At 41.5% G+C, this 19,005-nt stretch overlaps 1 protein-coding gene across 6 annotated transcripts in view; it reads left to right on the top strand.

The window, feature by feature from the left end:
* The window catches only part of LOC138605564 (plasma membrane calcium-transporting ATPase 1-like), a 121,009-nt gene extending 104,643 nt beyond the window's left edge, over positions 1-16,366 (top strand). For 3 of the 6 annotated variants that reach the window (XM_069677911.1, XM_069677908.1, XM_069677909.1), the window contains one exon: positions 7,314-16,366. In XM_069677911.1, the coding sequence (XP_069534012.1) occupies positions 7,314-7,562 (249 nt within the window). In that variant the 3' untranslated portion in view covers positions 7,563-16,366. Of the gene's footprint in view, positions 1-2,260; positions 2,472-7,313 lie in introns of all 6 variants that reach the window. The other 3 variants (XM_069677912.1, XM_069677910.1, XM_069677914.1) reach the window with 2 other exon arrangements.
* The last annotated feature ends 2,639 nt before the right edge of the window (positions 16,367-19,005 follow it).

The following is a 19,005-nucleotide window of genomic DNA, read 5'->3' as shown; positions in this document are numbered from 1 at the left end:
GTTGAATCGTCCTATATTTGGGGTCTAGACTTTTACGTGTAAAGCGAGTGTACCCCTCATGACTGAGGCCAGCTGTCACTCACAGCTACAGAGCCAGGGGGATGAAAGACGGAGAGACACGGTGATCGTCCGGAATAAAGTGGCTCAAAAGTCAGCCAAGTTAACCAACAGCTGAGGTGGAGTTATGATGCTTATTTTCACATTCAAGCAGCCAAGAAATACGGTGTCACAGAGTGTAATGTCTGACGATGGAGAGCCAAAAATGATGGTCTCAAAAATGCTAACAGTCTTGGCTAACAGATGCTAACAGAGAAAATCGTATGTGGTCCTCAAAGCGACCGCTTCAGGAGAGTGTGTGAATGTTTTACTGACAAACAGAACAAAGGTCTGCCCGATACCAGAGCTTTCGTCCAGCTGTTTAAATAGACCTCACTTTGATGGTTAATGATATATTGACATTTTAAAGCATTTTATTTCATTTTAATGACAATTTATTCTAAAAGATTTGGTCTCTAAAAAGTATTTTTCAAAAAATTAGTTCTGAATGGGGGGTCGTCTTATATTCGCACCAATATGGTGGTTAATATGGCCAAACCAAGAAAGAAAAGATGGATGATAGCAGATGATCAAACTACAAAAACAAGTACAGATCCACAAAAACACACCTACAATGTTTATCACCACAGATGCTCCAAAAATAAACAAAACAGATCTTTAAAAATTGCTACGTTTAAAGTTAATATGTCAGTGTTGTGTTTAAGTTATTTCTGCCGCCCCCAAGTGGCCAAAAATTGTTATTGCGGCTTTAAAAGGTTCAAAGCTACTCCAGCTGCTGATGAAGGTCATGTGATGTGTTCAGAAACGGCTAAATACGCGAGCAGGTGCAGGCTTTGTTTAAGTTGAGGTAGAAATAACCTTCCGCAGAGCGTCATTAAACAGGAAGTGATGCGAGGAGGAGCAGAAACAAACCTCTGGCCCTCTTCTGTGTCTCCACATTCAGACTCGCTGTAGAGCAGAGAGGGAGCTCTCTCCTCTCTCTCTTCACGTCTGTGTATCTGTAATATCAGTCTGTCGTCCTCCCGGGACGGGGGGAGGAGAGGGATGGAGGGGGAGGCAACGAAAGGCTGCAAGCTAATTAGGTTCTTATCTCTCCACGCTCCTCTTCCTGTCCTCCTCCTCTCTAATCCTGGTGGGCAGCGTTGTGCCGCTCAACGCCTCGCCAGTCAAACACAGTGGGGGAATAATTGGTACAAGCAGCACCTCGCTGACGAAACTTTATCAGTCATTCCAAGTGACACATTTTCTGCTCTTCCTCCTGTCCCCCACTCTTCTCCGAGTGCTTTCAGCCTGATTCAAAAGCTCTTTATTCATCGCTCCGTTTCCTTCTTCATCCCTCCGTTCTATCAGAGCTGCTTTACGATGTTCACATTTTGTCTCTGAATTAAACGACAGCTTTCACTTTCTTTATGCTTTTTACTCTTAAACTTCTCCTCACTCTTAAACTCTCCCCCATCCACTCCTTCTTTTCTATGTTTAGCTCTTTTCTACGTCTCTGCACCCTCTTTCCATCGACAGGATGATGTATGTTTCTGCTGCAGAGCAGATCAATATGGTCTACTTTATCCTTCTGAAAGATGTGTTATGTAAAAGAATGGGAGTAAGTTTGGGTAGAAATGTGTCTTTAAGCTCTTTGTTTCATCTCAAACTGTTCTCAAAAAGCTGCAGACACCTTCAGAGCAGGTGGAGAGGACGTCAGTCTGTCTCTGCTTCAAGTCGCTAAAAGTGTCTTTGCATCAGAGTTTATGGTTACCTGAAATTTCTTTACGACCAACAAACAACCGACTGACGGTTTTAAGTTTGGTTCATCATCATCTTTTTTGAAGAGGAACAGCTGAGGGCGTCACTTCCTGTCATCATACATCCATTGTTTCCGTGTGAGCCCAAACACTCAGCAGCCTCCTAACAAACGTCACCACTGCCCCGTTTTTATCACTTATAAAAGCAGCAGTTTTAACACATCCTCTCTCCAGATCGACACATCCCAGCTGCTGTCCCTGAACTATCTCTTCTGTCTGTCTGGTTTGTGCTGCACTTTAGGTATTAAATTACTGATCTTCAAAATCCAAGCTGTCTGACTTTACCACTAAAGTCTCTCTAACCTCTGAGAAGTGTCTCCTCCCTTCCTGTTTCCTCTCCTGTCTCCTTGCTCTGTCTCTATCTCTGCTGATCTAACGCTGTGTTGTGGCTGTCCTTCCTTCAGATGGATGTGGTCTATACCTTCCAGACAGGCCAGGCGCCGGTGCCCGGTGCCCTGCGCCGCCAGCCGTCTGTCGTCAGCCAGCACAATGACGCAACTGCCGCCAAAACTCTCTCTAGCCCCACCCACGTAGGGCTTAGCTCCTCCTCCTCTCTCACCAACTCGGCCGGGGCTCCGCCCCCTGCTGCTGCTGCTTCCTCCTCCACTGCAGGCAGTGAGTCGGTGATCTGAGGCCAGCTAACATCACGCTTCACCCAGCTGGACTCTTTGTTTCTGTGTTTTAAATGCATGAAACACTCAGCGCTGCATGACCCACCTTCACTCTGCTTGTGTTCTCAGCAGGTGTCTGCACGGCCTGAGCTCATCGGAAATATCTGAATCATTAACACAGAAGTTTCTCTAAATAACTCAGTTATAAAACATTTCAAAAGCTAACAATAAGCTGTAGCTATTGTGACTGATTCGTCCAACCTGTTTGACAGTGGTGTTAAAGAAGGTGTCGTTAGCATGTGTTAGCTGAACGGACAAACAACAAAAAGAACAGCCACTTAACAGTTTAGATGTCAACCAGGATCATAATCTGTGATAAAGAAATCTTTTTGTTTTGTTTTTCGTTGGTAGTTTTAGGGAGGAGACTTTAAGTAGTATTTTTTCTAACAGGAGGATAAACACAGCAGGCCAAGCTTTGAGCACCTGCGACCACATGATGCTAGCATTATTTAAAGCTAATCTGATGACTTAATACCATCAAATATTTCACATTATTTTATCTAAAATAGCTAATCTTAATCGTGTCTGCTAAAATGCTAAAAAGATAAATGCACTTGGATGGATATCAAGAATCATGTCTGTAGGTAAAGAATGCAGTCAGGATGTGGTTAGCATAGCTTAGCATTATGACTTAAAGCATTGGGAAACAGCTAACGCCTAAAAGTACAAAGCTCATAAATAATCTTTTCCTCTTTTATGCAGATGCATAAACCCCATCTGTGTTTTTAAGAAATTAATGCATTTTTTAAAGGGTTACACCTTCTGTTCGAGCAAACAGGCTTATGGCTGAATGCCACCGACAGGTTATAGACGCCAGAAAGTATTGAGCTATATACTGAGACAGTTTTCATTTCAAAATAAAAGTCTACAATATGACCAGCTTTCTTCTTTAACAGCTCTTCAAATGCTCAATCGTGCAGACATCATGTTTCCTTCCCTGTTTCTACAGCCTTCCTCCATCTTCACCCTCCTCATCTGTAGCTTTTCCTCCATCTTAATCCCTTTCTCTTCCTTTTTTTAATACCTTTCATCACTTCCATCCGGCCTGCTGCTGCTCCTCTCCTCCTGCATGTTGTGGAGATTTAGACTCTTAACACACATCTATTAACCCTTGTGTGACTTGCTGCCTGACGAGTCGATGACAGATCACAACTGTTGGGCAACCAGGAGATAAAGAAGCTGTGAATCGCTCGGATTCGTGACTTAGAGGAGAGAAAAAAAACCCTGTTCTAGTTTCTTTGTTTCTCTTTCTCTGAGGCGACAGCCTGGGCAGCAAGATAATTTTACGGGTTAATCCTGAGCAGGGTTAAATCTGTCAGGCTCAGCAAGTCTCTCATGGTTTAAAAGCCAAGAGCTTTTTGACTTGTGAGCTTTGTGTGTGTGTGTGTGTGTGTGTGTGTGTGTGTGTGTGTGTGTGATGGTTACATGCATGCTCTAAGCTGCAGTGCTCAGCCTGTAGCTCTCCTGTGGTTCAGTAATAGAGAGCTTTGAACTGCAGGGTTATTAATTATGATGAAGAGTGTCTGCTGGTGCGTATAAATCAGTGTGATCAGCTGCAGCCTCTGTGGATTCATGACAGAGGAAATGACTTAAGGCAGAGAGGAGAGAGCAGCTAGAGGACAAAGTGACTGCGCTCTGAATGTGATTATAAATACTTAACAGCGTGCATGTGTTTGTTGTTTTCCCACGTGTGTGTGTGTGTTGTGTGCATGTGTTGTTTACTGGGGCAGGGTATCGTTTGAACATTTTCTCTACCAGCGCCGGCACCATGAAGGATGAACAGTTACGTTGTAAGAGGGCCCCAGAATCACAGGGTCCCTACAGGTCACATTTCCCACCCAGGTCAACTGTTTTTTGGTATTTATAAGTAAATATTTATAAATGTAAAGGATTTTATGCAAATTAGTTTCAGGTCTGTGTCCACTAACAGCATTTTTTTGTGCTGGCAGCGCCCACGACCTCAATTTCTCGCCGCCGCTTACTGTTGCTAGGTTACAAAAGTTGTCTGGCGGCACTTCCGCTTCCCTTGGTAGTGACCGTTGAGTCTGTTTTTAATCGCTCTGTATGCTTAATATTTGCTTTTATTCAAGGACATTTTACAAAGACACATAAAAACAATGTAAAGGAATCGTCTCTGGCGTTAGCAGCAGCTCTACACTTGGAAATTGTTCCCTCGAAAAAACGAAAGGATTAGCTTCTCCTCCACCACTGTCGTTGACAAAATAGATATCTATCGATCGAAGTCCCGCCCCTTTTTGATTTTTGATTGGTCGGTGAAGGAGAAGTGACATTGACGAGCGCGGCGGTGTTCCAAAAGTTTAACTATTTGAGTGCTGTGAGCACAGCGACAAAAAACAGTCGAGTGCGTTTTTGCCCAGGACTCTGAGACCATAAAACCTTGAACTGTATTGGTGTTGGTGTTGTAGGCACTACCAGTGCAAAAAACGCCATTAGTGGACACAGGCGTTTATGAATTTACACTTACGTTTACTATCAACAAAGCTGAGTTTGACTTTAACAGACAATCTTGTGAGCAAGCAGTACAAGAACATTTTAAGCAAGATTATGAAACCAACATTAAAGCTCATTTTATTCTGAACTAGATGGAGCTATGAAATCTTTGAAATATACCCGACAGTTAAACTACAGGATTTCTTTAGGTAACACTTTTTGTTAGGTGGCTAAGCAGCGGCAGTAGCATAGCTTAGCTTCCTTGTCATAACAGCTGATCACCACTGTAGGTGATACACTCACTATTTAAAAGAACCTCATACAGCTCTGGAAAAAAATAAGAGACCACTCCAAATTTAAATCAGCATCTCTCTCTACACGTCATGGTCAGCCCAATCCAGATCTGAACCCTGTTGTAAACCTCCTGAATGTGATCAAGAGGAAGATGGACGGTCACAAGCCGTCGAACAAAACCGGGCTGCTTCAAGAGCGGCCTAACGTCACCTAACAGCACTGTGACAGACTGGTGGAGAATTAAAAATCAGGTTATTCCACCAAACATTGACCTCTGAACTCTTCGTGAGTTAAAACATTTGTATTCTGTTGTTTAAACATGAACATCAACTTTTTTTTGTTTGCTCTGTTTTTCTTAACCAGTCGTCATTTTCTGCAAATAAAAGACCTCAATGAGAATGTTATTTTTTAGTAGGGAGAATTATTGAATACTATAAAACAAAAGTTTGTTTTACGCAGACACAAACCTATAAATAGTCTCTTATTTTTCCCCCGAGCTGTATGACCCCACTTAAAGAAAAAATCGAAATATCTAAAGACATCTGAATTCGACAGCGAACAAATGTAGTTTAGAAATTAGTAAACTTACATTCTGTGTTCACACTTTGTGGGAAATTATTTCCCATTTCAACCCTGGGCTCAAAGCCAAGTCCATAAATAAATGTTTTTCCTCGTTTGTTGTTGAAGAACTCAACATCCCTGACCAAAACGCCATCCATCACACTTTGATGAACTTGAATGCTTTACTGGAAGCCAGGCCTCATCTCCAAACATCAGTGTTTGACCACACTAATGCGTTTGTGGTTGAATGAGAACAAATCCCAGCAGACAGGGTCCAAAATGTGGTGGAAAACCTTGATCGAGAAGAGTGGAGGCTGTTAAAGCTGCAGAAGAGAAACAATAGTGGCTGATTAAGGTTCTGGAATCACATCTTTAAAGAGGGGGTATGATGCTGTTTCACATTTTAAGATATATAATGTATATACAATGTTGGATGTCCAGACTAAACGTGGGTGAAGTTTCAAATCTGTAGGTAAAAGTATGTTGGAGTAATCCGCAGGCTTCTCAGCTCAGTCTGCGGACTGCTGCGAACGCCAGGTTTCACGCAGGTTTTTCTGCTTTGTGACGTCACAAAGTGCAGCCTCAGCAGGCTTCGGAGAGCTGGCCAATCAGAAGAAAGTGGGCTCGTAGGGGCGGGGTTTCTTGAAGGGACAGGGCTGACTAAGTTGTTTCAGGCAGAGGCTGCATGAGGGCCTGCACAGAGAAAAATGAGGAGTCTTTTTTTGACTGTAAATGATGCCAAGCTACTCCACAGGTATCAGAGTGAAATATGAAAATTGGCATAATACCCCACCTTTAAAATAAATGGTCAGATGTTGAAAAACTTGGGATATAAGTCAATCAGTGTATCTGCCTGTGTATGTGTGTGTGCGTGTGGGTGTATGTTTGTGTGGGTGTATGGCTCAAGTCACTTCAGGGACATAAATCAGACTTATGACCAGTTCATGTGGGATGGTTTTGTGTAAAAGCGGTGTCCCCAGTTGGTAAAATGTTGATTTTGGGGTCTGTTTTGAAGGGGTGGATGAGGTAAGGGCTCAGGTAAGGGTTTGGTATAGGCAAGTAGTTAAGGTAATAAAAGCAAGTCTATTAAATACCCCAAAAACGACTCGGTAAACATGTTTGTTTGCATGTGTGTGTTGTTCCTGTTGTGGTTTGACGTCCCTCCACATTCAGTCATCTGCTGGTTGATTTTCAGTTGCAGTTTATCTTCCTGCATTCAAATATCATTTTGACCATTTCAGACCTCTTGTTCTGATGTTTTGTGGACCTTTTATTTGACAAGTTTTCTCATCCAGCCGACCTTTTTCACTTGATATTGTTGTGTTTTGTGGTTTTGCACCTCCCCACCCAGATTCAGCCGCACGACCACCATGTGTCCCATCAGCCCCTGCTGCCTGCCTGATCATTTTCATAGATATATATAGAATCTGAAGCTGTTGATGTGTTCGTCCTCTGATGTTTCTTTCTGTCTCTGTTTCAGATTAAGGTGGTGAATGCGTTCCGTAGCTCCCTGTATGCGGGGCTGGAGAGCCCAGAGTCCCGTAGCTCGATTCATAGCTTCATGGCCCATCCCGAGTTCGTCCCGCTGTCCGAGGAGGAGGCTCGCATCCCCCCCATCGAGGAGACTGGAGATGAGATCGACTCCCTCCCTGAGGCCTCCTCCGGGGCAGCAGGGGGAGGAGGAGAGCCGCCCAGCGCCTTCCCCAACAGCTGCGAGTCATCCATCTGAGCTCCTCCCTCCTCCTCCTCCTCTTCCTCCCTCCTCCCTATCAGCATCATCTGTCATCCCACCAACTGAACTGTCGCACCAAGGAGGGAAGTCATCACTCTGCTCATCCCGTCATCCTGCACGCACATGCTTCAAATCGTCTTCACCCTCCTCAGTCATCGCTGTTGCGTTTGCACACGTTGTGCGTTTCATACTGACTGTGGCATCGTTCTGCCTGTAAGTTTGTCCCTCCACCACCACCTTACATGTATACAGCAGAGGGTGGAGTCCAGAGTCTCCACTGTGGAACGCCTGTCCTCGTCCATTCATGTATATTTTTTACTCCTTTTTAAAAGCTTTTAAATATGTTGGGTTCGATCTTTTTTTTGCGGGACTTGCAGCAGCATGTCGTGTTCTGTGTTCGCTTTCATTCCTGCATAACGCTTCTCAAAAAACGGCACCGAACTTTTCAAAGAGTGCAGTGATTCTCATGTACATACGCTTTCGCTCCTCTACACAGCTAACAGCCGGGTTTGTGAGATTTTTAGGCAAATGCAAACATGTAACCTTTTATTTTTTGTTTTTTTAAACCTCCTACAATTGTTAATCTATGGTTGATTCAAACTCCTGAGAATGTCTTGTGAGTGTGACACTACAGTCTGCAAGGTTAAAAAGATGTTCTTCCCTTTATCGTGTCTGTACGTGTCGCTTTTTTTTAGCTGCTGTGTTGCATGTGGAAGGACAGAATGTTTACTACACATAAATATCTAACATGTCCGGAGAGGGCTCACTCTCTGCTCATCGGGACCTCATCTCATCCAGTCGGGGTTCTGGTTCTCTCTGCCCCTCCCCCCCCGTACGTCCACAGTGTCGATAGGAAACAGGAGTGTGCTTCATGTTTCCCCCTCTAGTAGGATGCATGTTATGTTTCATTCGTGTTGAGTCGCATGAAAATTTAGGAATGAATATTTGGGATTCTGTTTAGACAACCATATGTTAGTTCGTCTGCAGCAGCGTCTGTTCAGAGCTCTGTTAACTTCCTGTCTGGAGGACTAAACTTCCTGTTAGCACAAGACAAGATCAGACTCATCAGTACTCGACTCATGTTGGCCAAACTGCCGATGGAAAGAGTTGAGGGTCTACATTAGGCTTGCCTGGTGGTCACTGTAACTAGTGTGACCAGGTATTTGGGCAAACGTCATCTGTTTTAAAGCATGTTATCTATACTTGGTTACACTGCCATTAAAAACTGAGAGTGTCATTTCATAGAGCACACATCACCAATTGAGAGGAATGAGAATGGACTCAGAGCCATTGACCAACAAGACAATGCTGGAGGATCTTATGTGCCACGAATCGGCCCACCTGTAGGCTGGTAGGATCTGCGTACTGCCCGTTTGGTCCTGAATATCTTTGGTTCCTTGGGAATCTGGACCATCCCACCTCCCACAGGGCGAGGTTCGGCCACATTTGCCTTTTATTGCTGTTGTCGTGCTAGAGGTAGCATTTAAAAGAAAAGAGTCAAACCCAATAACCATACGCTGATTAATGCCTTCATTGCCAAAAGGAAGAAAGCATGCAGGCTTGCCTCTCCACTGGACCCAGCCAGTGTTAGGACCAGCCTGCTTTGGTCCTGTTATCCTTTTAACCGCAGTAGATTGATTGGTTTCAATTCATTCAGGTTAATAACACACGGCAGACAGAAACGTAACCAAAACCCTTCAGATGGTCATCATTCATTGTGCATCATGGTCCCAAACGCCTACTTTCATGTGTTGTTTGCTTCTCTGGCCTCTCCCTTGTGGAAGGTGCAAAGGTAAGCTCTTCAACCAATCAAAAATGACCACATCTGACCGTGACACTGTGAGGTGAGATCCCCCTCGAATCACTGCCCCACTGTTCTGATCTCGCTGACGACCAAATTTACATCCAGCGGACCCTCACAGCTATACAGAAAGTGTCATTTGGCCTTTGCTCGTTTACTGTCTCAATTAATCTTCCAGGTTTGTCCCTGAACACTACTGCCATAAGATGAGATGTTCCACTCCTTTGTCTCCACAAAATGAAAGCCCTTCAAGATGGAACACATTATTCCCAATTGATCCATCCATGTTTTGTTGCTCATGTAGATTGCAGTGATGTCAGGTGAAGCAAGGTAGCCCCAGCTTACTTTATCTTCTCCCCAGACATCCTCAAGCCTGGTGGATCCTGGCGTGTCACCAGACCAGATAGTGTGTACAAACCCTGCAGCTTGTTCTTGGTTAGAGAGTGCGCTTCCTCCTAGTTGGACATTTCCAACAGGAAGGCAACCCGATGTTAAAAGAGGATTGAGCTTAGCATTGATGAGTCTCCATTGGGTCACAGTGCAGGATGTTCAGTTCAACAGACACAAAGTTAATGGCTCTCCGAACAGTTTATTGACCGTCTCTCTGTGTTTAAGACAAATCTTAGTACAAGTTCTGATTATTTTGTTTGTCAGATAGTAAACGAGCCGTCAGTGGCGTCCCGCAGCCGGCAGCAGAGAAGGTGTTTGATCATCATCCCTCTCCGCTCTGCTGTGTTTGATTAACAGACGTAAGGCAGGCAGCCACGCCGAGGTTTATGGGAGACTGATGATGTCACCAGTCGGCCTGTAGAGTTAAATCCACTGTGTGTCAGTGCTGCCGCTCAGTACTTCCTGCCTGCAGTTGTCCGCAGATTACTGTCTTAAAAGAAGAAGGAATCATCTTCCAATCAGAGGCAGCGATGCGTCTAATCCCCTCTTAGTCTGACTAGCAGCCATCAACCTATCTTTGAACTAGGACACGTTATTGAAGTAATGTGCTACTACTGCCATATTTCCAACTTTCTGTCACGACTAGGTTTCTCCTCTCCCCTCTGATGAGCTTTTTCTATGTAACTCAGAGCCATATTTTATAGGTTGTCTGTATTGTTTTTTATCTCATTGTTATCGAGGTTTCCTTTGGACTTTCTCACCCTTGACCCCACCCGACCCTTCCACCCTCTCCTCCCCCGGCCCTTTACTCCAAACACGACCAAAAAGCAAGGAGAAAATCTTCAGTCGTCACTGCCGAACCAAGTTTAAAGGACCTCTACAATGTTTACATGAAAAGCAAGTGGGTGGCAGTTCGCCTGCGCTTCTCTCATCCGACCACTTCCCTTTCATTCCCTTGCTTTCCTGAATCTTAGAGTTACTATTTAACTAAATGGGGAATCTTTCTTGCATGGTTTTCATATAAAATTCAATGTTTTGCTCATTTTTTACAATTCTTCTGTATTTTTATATTAAGTACTTTTTAATATTTTGGAGATATATGAATATATATGTATAGGCTGAAGAGTTTGGTGACAGTACAGTACATGAATGAGATGAATCTAACGTGGACTCTGTCTTTTTACAGCTCTCTAAATATTTATGCCACGTGTGTCGTCTTGGTCACCTGATGTTAGGGCTCAGAAACCTGCAGTGACTTGTTTACTTCCTGTCGGCCGTTCAATTGGAATCCCAACAATTTTATTCCCATCAGCCCCCTTTTACATGAGTATAATCACTTTATCTAAGATGTTGTGATACACTACACGCTATGTGATTTTGCAGTTATCCAACTCCATTAGAGTTCAGCAAATGCAACGTGAATACAGCTAACTGTATCAAACATTAAATGGGAGTGTATAATTATTTATCCAACCTCTGGGTTTCTTTGTTTCTGTACTTTATAGCTACTACGACTGATTTCTTTGAATGAGTGAATTGATACTGTTTTCTAACTGACTGGTGTCGGAGCTGATGACTTTAAGAGGATCAAAGCCGTGTCCGGCTGCAGGCTCCGCCTCCTTTTAGAAGGGGCGTGTCCAGACCAAGATAAGACCCTTCAGGCGGACCAAAATTCTGAAACTAACCTGAGGACCAAAGCAGAACCGGCCCAAGTCACAAAATAAACCAGCCTTGGGGTCCTTAAAGCAGACCCGTTACAACCCAAACCCGGTGTGCATTATGTCTGATGGACAGTAAGACCCAGTCGAATTAGTCCAACGACGAATGGATGTAGCAATTTGATAATTACAGGTAGCCACACCCTAAAGCATATCCTGCTTTACCATCAAATTAACTCAAGATGGTCCCAAAGTTATAAAATGCTGTATGCTGAAGAAGATGTAGGGTGGAGTCGCCCCCTACTGTCCATTTGAAATAATGCAGGTTTAAGGCACTTGGCCTCACCTTCAGACCAGAGGCTACATCCAATTCTTTTATACAGTCCATACCTCTTTTAATTTGCACACTGGGGTGCCAGAGGGGGCCTCGAGGGCTGTTTGACGGTAACTCGGGCCCAAAAGAGGCTTGGGCCGGCCCTGGACCAAACATTATGGTTTCATTCCCACTTTTTGATTTGGCCATGATAATTGGACACTGAAGGAGGCGGGGCCAGTGAACGGACACAGCTTGCCGTAGACGTCATCGCCATTTTATACAACAACCAACTTCAGAAACATTTCCAGGGAAGAGAGCAGGACTGTTAAAGCGCTCGTGACATCACTTCCTCTTCCTGCCGTGTGTCTGTTGGTGAAACGATGACACGTTTCCTCTTTGTTTCGTTGAATGAATCTGACAGAACACCTGTGCTCCTCCAGTCAGTACAATGTAAATATTGTCATATAAGTGAATGAAGTGTACCTGCTGTCTGTATCCGTGACAGGAAGTGGGAGAGGGGGCAATCAGCCAATCATCATCCAGCGAAGCTTTAAGAATGTTCTGCCAAAGTCGTTTTTCTCTTTTCTTTTCTTCTTCTGCACAAGTTTGATTAGTAACTTTGCTGTCACATGCCCCCTTCCCTCCCTCCTGCTTGGATAAGATTGTCCCTCTGCTCTTGCCATAGCCTTGTTGTTGCTGTGGTGGTCATCTGTTGGACTGGTTGGACTGGTTGCCCTCACGTCTCATGCCAGGCGCGCAGTACAGCCCCGCCATCAGAGACGCTCCAGAACTGTTTGTGCTTCTGGTTTCACAAATAAAAATCCGGACGAGACTCAGCAGTGGACTGAAAATCTTCACCTGGTTTTAGGTTCCTTTATTTGGAGTTTAGAGGATCTCAGTTTGCCACAGTTTTCCAGTAGGACTTCTGTATGGAGAAGGAACTCGCTTCTTATCCAGTCATTGTTCCGTTTTGACTGCTTCCTCTTCAGAGCACTGCCTTTCTCAGAACAGCTTCCTGTTGTCGGATTTTTAAGGAATCCTTTGGAGAACCTTTACATCCACTTCAAGATTCTAAAAAATGGTTCAGACGAACTGGAATATCACAGTTGGAAAAGTCATAACCACTTAACATATATATCTATATATTTATATATTATCTTTATATATTTATATCTAGCATGCATATATGTGTATATGCATACTAGATATAAGTATATAGACAAATATATGGTTTCTCAGTTGAACTTCATTGCAAAAAAGACTGAAAAAGATTTGTTTTCTGTAATTACTATGATACACAGTAATAGGCGTTGGTGTTATTTTTGTATAAACATAATATCATCTATGTGGCATGCATGACATATATACAAAATTTGGTGGTTTAAAGCAATATGTCCAACCTGGTGCGATTGGTTCTGTCGTGTTCTGTGTAGCCTAAAGCCACTCTGTGCGAAAAGAGATATAAAAAAAAAGAGAAACTGCATTTGGATAAAACTAACTGTTCAGTATATGTGTTCAATGTTCTGTGTTCTGCATGTTTTAGTATGGAATGAAACATCCCCAAATGTTGACTTGTTTTCCGAATGAATCTCAAACACACGCCCCGAACACATGCAATATAACCTGCACACACACACACGCGCACACACACACACTTACATGTATTTGCACTGTGAGGTGAAACACACTGAGGAAATTAAAACTGTGTGACTTCTGATGGATGGATTGATGAAAGATGACGATTTTTTTTTTTAGTTCCATCGTCTCATTTTGCCAGAAACTAAACTGATACGTTCGCTCATCCACCTCTCTTCTGTTTTCATCCACACAACATTTACAAACACTTAGATTTTCAGATGTTCCCTGAACTCATCATCACCCACTCATCTGTGCAGTGAGAGGAGGAGGGAGACGATGACAGTAAACAGGCCTGAAACGTTCAGCATGTGGTTCAGGTAGGCTTCTGCTCTGCAGGTGTCATCATCTCACCCATCACATCATTGATCCCTTCGATCCATTATCCTCCTGCTTCTCTCTGCTGCAGGTTCGGGAGGAAAATTAGGATAATGGAGGTTGTCGCTTGCCTTTTTTGAGTGTCTGTGTTCATGTCAAAGTCCAAGATATTGGTGGAGTATGTTGGCTGATAAAACTATGTTTGCCCACTAGGATTATTTCCAAGGTGACATCTTCAAATCCCTCCATCTGTCCAAATCCTAAAGATATTAAGCTCACCTTCTTATATGAAAAAAAGCAGCATAAATTTGTGTTTGTGAAGTGAAAATCAGGTAATTTTGAGGTTTAATTGGGAGAAAATAGTTGCAGATTAATACATCAACACAGAAATATTGAGCTCTAACAAAATGACATGAGTATTGATCAGGCTCTTAGTTCACGTCACTATTAGTCTCACATTTTAAACACAACAAGACGAAGGAATACTTAAACCAAAATGTCTCCATATAATTTTTCTTTTCCTACACCTGAACAATAAACAACATACAACATGTAAACCAGCGAGTTTTGAGTTGTTGGAAGGTGTTTCTTTTGATGGAGGCAGGCTAGGAGTTTCCCCCTTCCTCCAGTGTTTGTGCTAAGCTAGGCTAAAATACGTTATCCTAATCTAAAGTGGACACAAAGAGATAGCAGCAGGTTTAAAGGTATACTAAAGTCATGAACAGAAGTCGCTCTTAACAGCAACAAAAATAGTTGGATTTCACTTTTTAATTTAGTTATTTTATCTATTTTCTGTAATGTATTCCCATCATGTGGTGGTTTGAATGTTATTACAAAGCCAGGATTACTATTCTGCTGAGGTCATACTACATCCTTTATATATTAAATTAATAATAAATTATGTGATGTGTGTAATCAAAAGAATCTGTGTACTTGGACACAAATACCTGCAAAACTAATAACATTCCATCAGCCTCTACTGCAACCTTTGTGTTAAGGGCTAATTAGCAAATGCTTTAGCAAAGGCTAAATTAAGATGTTGACATGGTGAATAAGCAGATGTTAACAGGCTTAACTAAGAGGGACAACATTGTGAATTTGTGTATGTTAGCATGTTACCAGCCTTAACTAAGATGCTGAACATAAATTAGCCAACATTAGCATATTTACAGGCTATACTAAGACTGTGAAGGTGATAAATTTGCGAGTGTCAGTGTATCAACAGGCTAACTGAAATGGTAAACATGGAAAATTAGCATGTCAACTGGTTAACTCAGATGGTTCCCACGAGAAATTAGCTAATGTTAGCCTACTTACAGGCTAAACCATGGAGGTGAAGATGATAAGTTTGTGTTAACTTGTTAACAGGCTAACTAAGTTGAACACGGGAAATTAGCTAATCTTAGCATGTAAACAGCCTATATTAAAATGCTGACCACGGTAAATTAGCTAATGTAAGCATGTTAACAGACTTGACGAAGACAGTTAACGTGGTGAATTTAAATTGTTAGCATGTTCACAGGTTTAACGTGGTAGATTAGCGAATGTTAAGGATAAATTTAGATGATGAAAATGGTATATTAGTAAATGTTAGCATTTAAACAGCCTGTACACTAAATGTTGAACATGGTAAATTTGCTACTGTTAGCATGTTAACAGGTTTAACTAAGACAGTTAACATGGTGAATTAGTAAATGCAAGCAGATTAGCGAATGTTAGCGTGTCAACCGGCTAAATTCAGATGGTTAACATGGTAAATTAGCAAATGTTAGCATGTAAACCGCTTTAATTTAGATGGTAAACAAAAAATAGCAAATGTTAGCATACTTGCAGGCTAAACTAAGATGATGGTTATAATTATTCCTGCTTGACATCAACATGTTAGCATTGTCATCTTGAGCATGTTGACGTTAGTATTTAGCTCTGTGTCTGTCACAAAGGAGCTAGCTTGGCTGCTGGCTCACAGTTTTGTTTATGAGAGGAGGATAAATTTCCTTCACGTTGCTTAAACACAGAGGACACGACCTCAGCGTCTTCAGTCGTATCTTTTGGCCTCGTTGGCAGATTCCTAGCCTCAGAAGTGATTTGTTTGTGAGCCAAAATAAAACTTCCTGTGCTTCCCTGTGTGTGTGTATAAGTGTGTATGTCTGTGTGTGTGAGTGTGTGTGTTGGCTCTGTGAAGGTGTGTTTCCTCAGTGTGTGCGTCACTTCTCCCTGGTTCACTCTCATCCTGTCTGTTTCTGTCAAACATCCTCCTCCTGTTTGCTTCAATCTATGCAACAGAATCCTCCAGTTTGACTCCAGACGTTCATTTGGTTTCTGTCTTTCTCTCCCTCTCGCTCTCACTCCGTCTGCTCGTCTCTGTCTTTACCTCCCTCTTTTCTTTTTCAGTTCTTTCTACGAACAGAACCACGACACCTGTACATTGATGTATGTATGTGTGTGTTCGTACGACAGGACAGCGCACACACTCATGTTGTTTTCTTTACTCTTTTGTAAGATATGATCGTGTGGAATGCCTTTGGTCTTAGTGTCATGTCGTTTGAACTTAAGCTGAACAAAAGATGATAATCAAGCAACTGAGTAAAAGTTGTTACATGAGTATATATATATAATATATAAATATATATAAATATATACAAATCTATATACATAAAATAAAGCCATTGGAATTTGAAATAAATCAGTGTCCATTTGTGTCCTTTTATTAAAAGATTATTTTCATGCACATTTTTCAGTTTATTTTGGCGACTGGTAAAACTTTGTTTGTTAATGTGGAAGCCAATATTTGACTACATTAATAAAAGAGTCATTTTTTGAGAGCAGTTTCAACACACTGTATACTTATTTTAAAGACGGTGTATTAGGGCCATTGTATAAAAAATAATAAGGAGTGGTGTATGGGGGTTGAATTAAATTAAATCGCAGAATTAAAATCGTAAATTTCAAATCATATATTTTCCAGGATTGCTAAGACATAAATAAGGTGGAAAACTCAGATTTTTCACAATTAAAGTTGTAAATTTAAAAGAAGAAAACTCAAATAGTCTCTGGGCGTTATGAAGTCATAAATCAGCATGGAAAAAAATCTGAATTTCAAAATTAAAGCCCTAAATCTGACAAAAATATTAACTATTAAATTATAAATTAGCTGAAGGGAAAAACTCAAAATTACCAAAATTAAACCTTTTAAATAAAAAAACAAACAGATATTTACAAGACAATAACTCTTATATTTTCTAAGATTATTGAGTCATAAATAAGTGAAAAAAACTCACTTTCCACACTTACAGTATTCAAATATTCTCTGATGTTATAAAATCATAAATAAGTTTGACAAAGTTCAGAATTTCTAAATTAAAGCCCTGAATCAACATGACAAAAATAATGTATTTTAAATTATGAATTAACTGAAGGGGAAAAAAATAAATTGTCTTTGATTAAAGCCACAAATGTATTCACAAAATATAGGTTTGGTTGTCAAGGAACCAAATTTGACATTTAACCTCGGAGAATATTCAGATAACTTGTTTCATAAATCATTTCAATCTAAAAAAAAACGAAAAAACTTAATTTTCACAGAGTATATTCCTCCTCCCATCCCCGAGCTAATTTAAAAGATTTACATCTTCAGTAGGAACCAAAGGAGCTGAGAGCCACAAACAGGAAGTCAGAAATCATGCACGGACTGATGTAACACATTTTAGTTTTTGGAATATACGTGTAATCCGATGACAACAAGAAAAATAATAAATAAAACCAGACAAATCCTTTGATACAAAGCTTTTTAATTCCCTCATTGTATCCACTTTTAAAAGGATATGACTTTGTCCTCTTATTTTTTTTGTCCTTATTAAAGTAGACTTACTAAACTGAACTCCAAATGTTTTAAAGTTTGCCTAAATTATTTGTAAATCTAATTAAGTTATTGTCGTAGTTATGACCATCATTGTTGTCGTCTTTATTGTATCTTTTGTTATAAATCATAAATCAAAGTTAAAAGAGAGGAGGATAAAGGATTATAAGCAGCACAGAGTTTAAAAAAACAGACATCACATTTATACGGCGGCCATCTTTGATCACTGCTTTACCACAGAATATTCCTGTCTGACAGTAAAGGATTTTTGTTCCCACACCTGAGGATGATAATGACGTTGACCTGAGAGTCCAACCTCTCAGTGTTTATCACAGGACAGAGATACTGCAGACATTAGATGCTCTGACAGACCATGATGCATTGCTGCAGATTAATCTATCCAACTGCATTTATAGTAGTTAAAATCAGTGAACCATGTCTAAAGAAGTAAAAGTGAAACACTGATGGAGATCATTTTACTGCAGAATATGTACTTTTACTTTACATACATTATGGTCTCAAAGCCTTGTAGGCGACTTGTTAGTCACAGCTAGCCACGCCCTAAAGCCCTAAAGCCCTAAAGTCCTAAAGCCCTAAATGCTTTATCATCTATTTTACTCTAAATAGGACCGTAATTTACAAAATGAACATCCAGCTGTGTCAAAGAACTTGAAAGAAGGGACTGAGACCTCAAACTCCTCAGGGAAATGTTTACTGAGGTAAAAATCTAATGAGAAGTCGGCTTATTTTCTCATAGACTTCTATAGAGTCTGACATTATATTTCAACCAGTGGGGTCGCCCCCTGCTGGCCATTAGAAAGACTGCACATTTTAGACATTGACTTCACTGTTGAAATCAAGTGGTTACTTAAACTTCTTGATCGAGTGTCGTATTTATCTTATTAATGACGAGAATGATCTGAACACTGCTGGTGAGGCTTCAAGACACCTGTAGCTGTAATGAACACTGCCTCCACTAGGGAGCGCTCTCAACCAGACTCACTGTAATTGTATTCTATGTTATCAGTGAAATGCAGTGTTTTCAGACTCCTCCTAAATCTGCAGCCCCAGCTGTTGTGAAACAAGACTTCCTCTTCTTCAGCAGCACTCTGCTGCTCAGTGCAGCGCTGCCCCCATGTGGAGACGGGCTGCGTTACACCTGAAGCACCGCCTGCTGCAGAACAAGATAAGACAATTCTTTATTCGTCCCACAACAGGGAAATATTTACAGTGTTACAGCAGCAAAGTGGATAGTGCAACATTACAATAAGGGCATATAAAAATAAGTATGCTGAAAAATATGTTCAGAGCTAATAAGATAATACGCAACAGACCAGCAAGTGTACAAACAACAGATACAAATCACAGCTGATTATTCTGACTCACATTCTCGCGCTGATGGCTACAACTTTAGGAGTAATTTGGGGTTTAGTGGCAAGGACACAACAGGTGGACTGCAGGAGCTG

This window comes from Semicossyphus pulcher, unplaced genomic scaffold (assembly GCF_022749685.1).
Source record: "Semicossyphus pulcher isolate SPU_LCO1_2020_fin unplaced genomic scaffold, fSemPul1.0.p SCAF_3, whole genome shotgun sequence".
Classification (NCBI taxonomy): Eukaryota; Metazoa; Chordata; class Actinopteri; order Labriformes; family Labridae; genus Semicossyphus; species Semicossyphus pulcher.
The sequence above is the reverse complement of the archived record's forward strand: the minus strand, read 5'-3'. Positions and strand labels throughout refer to the sequence as shown.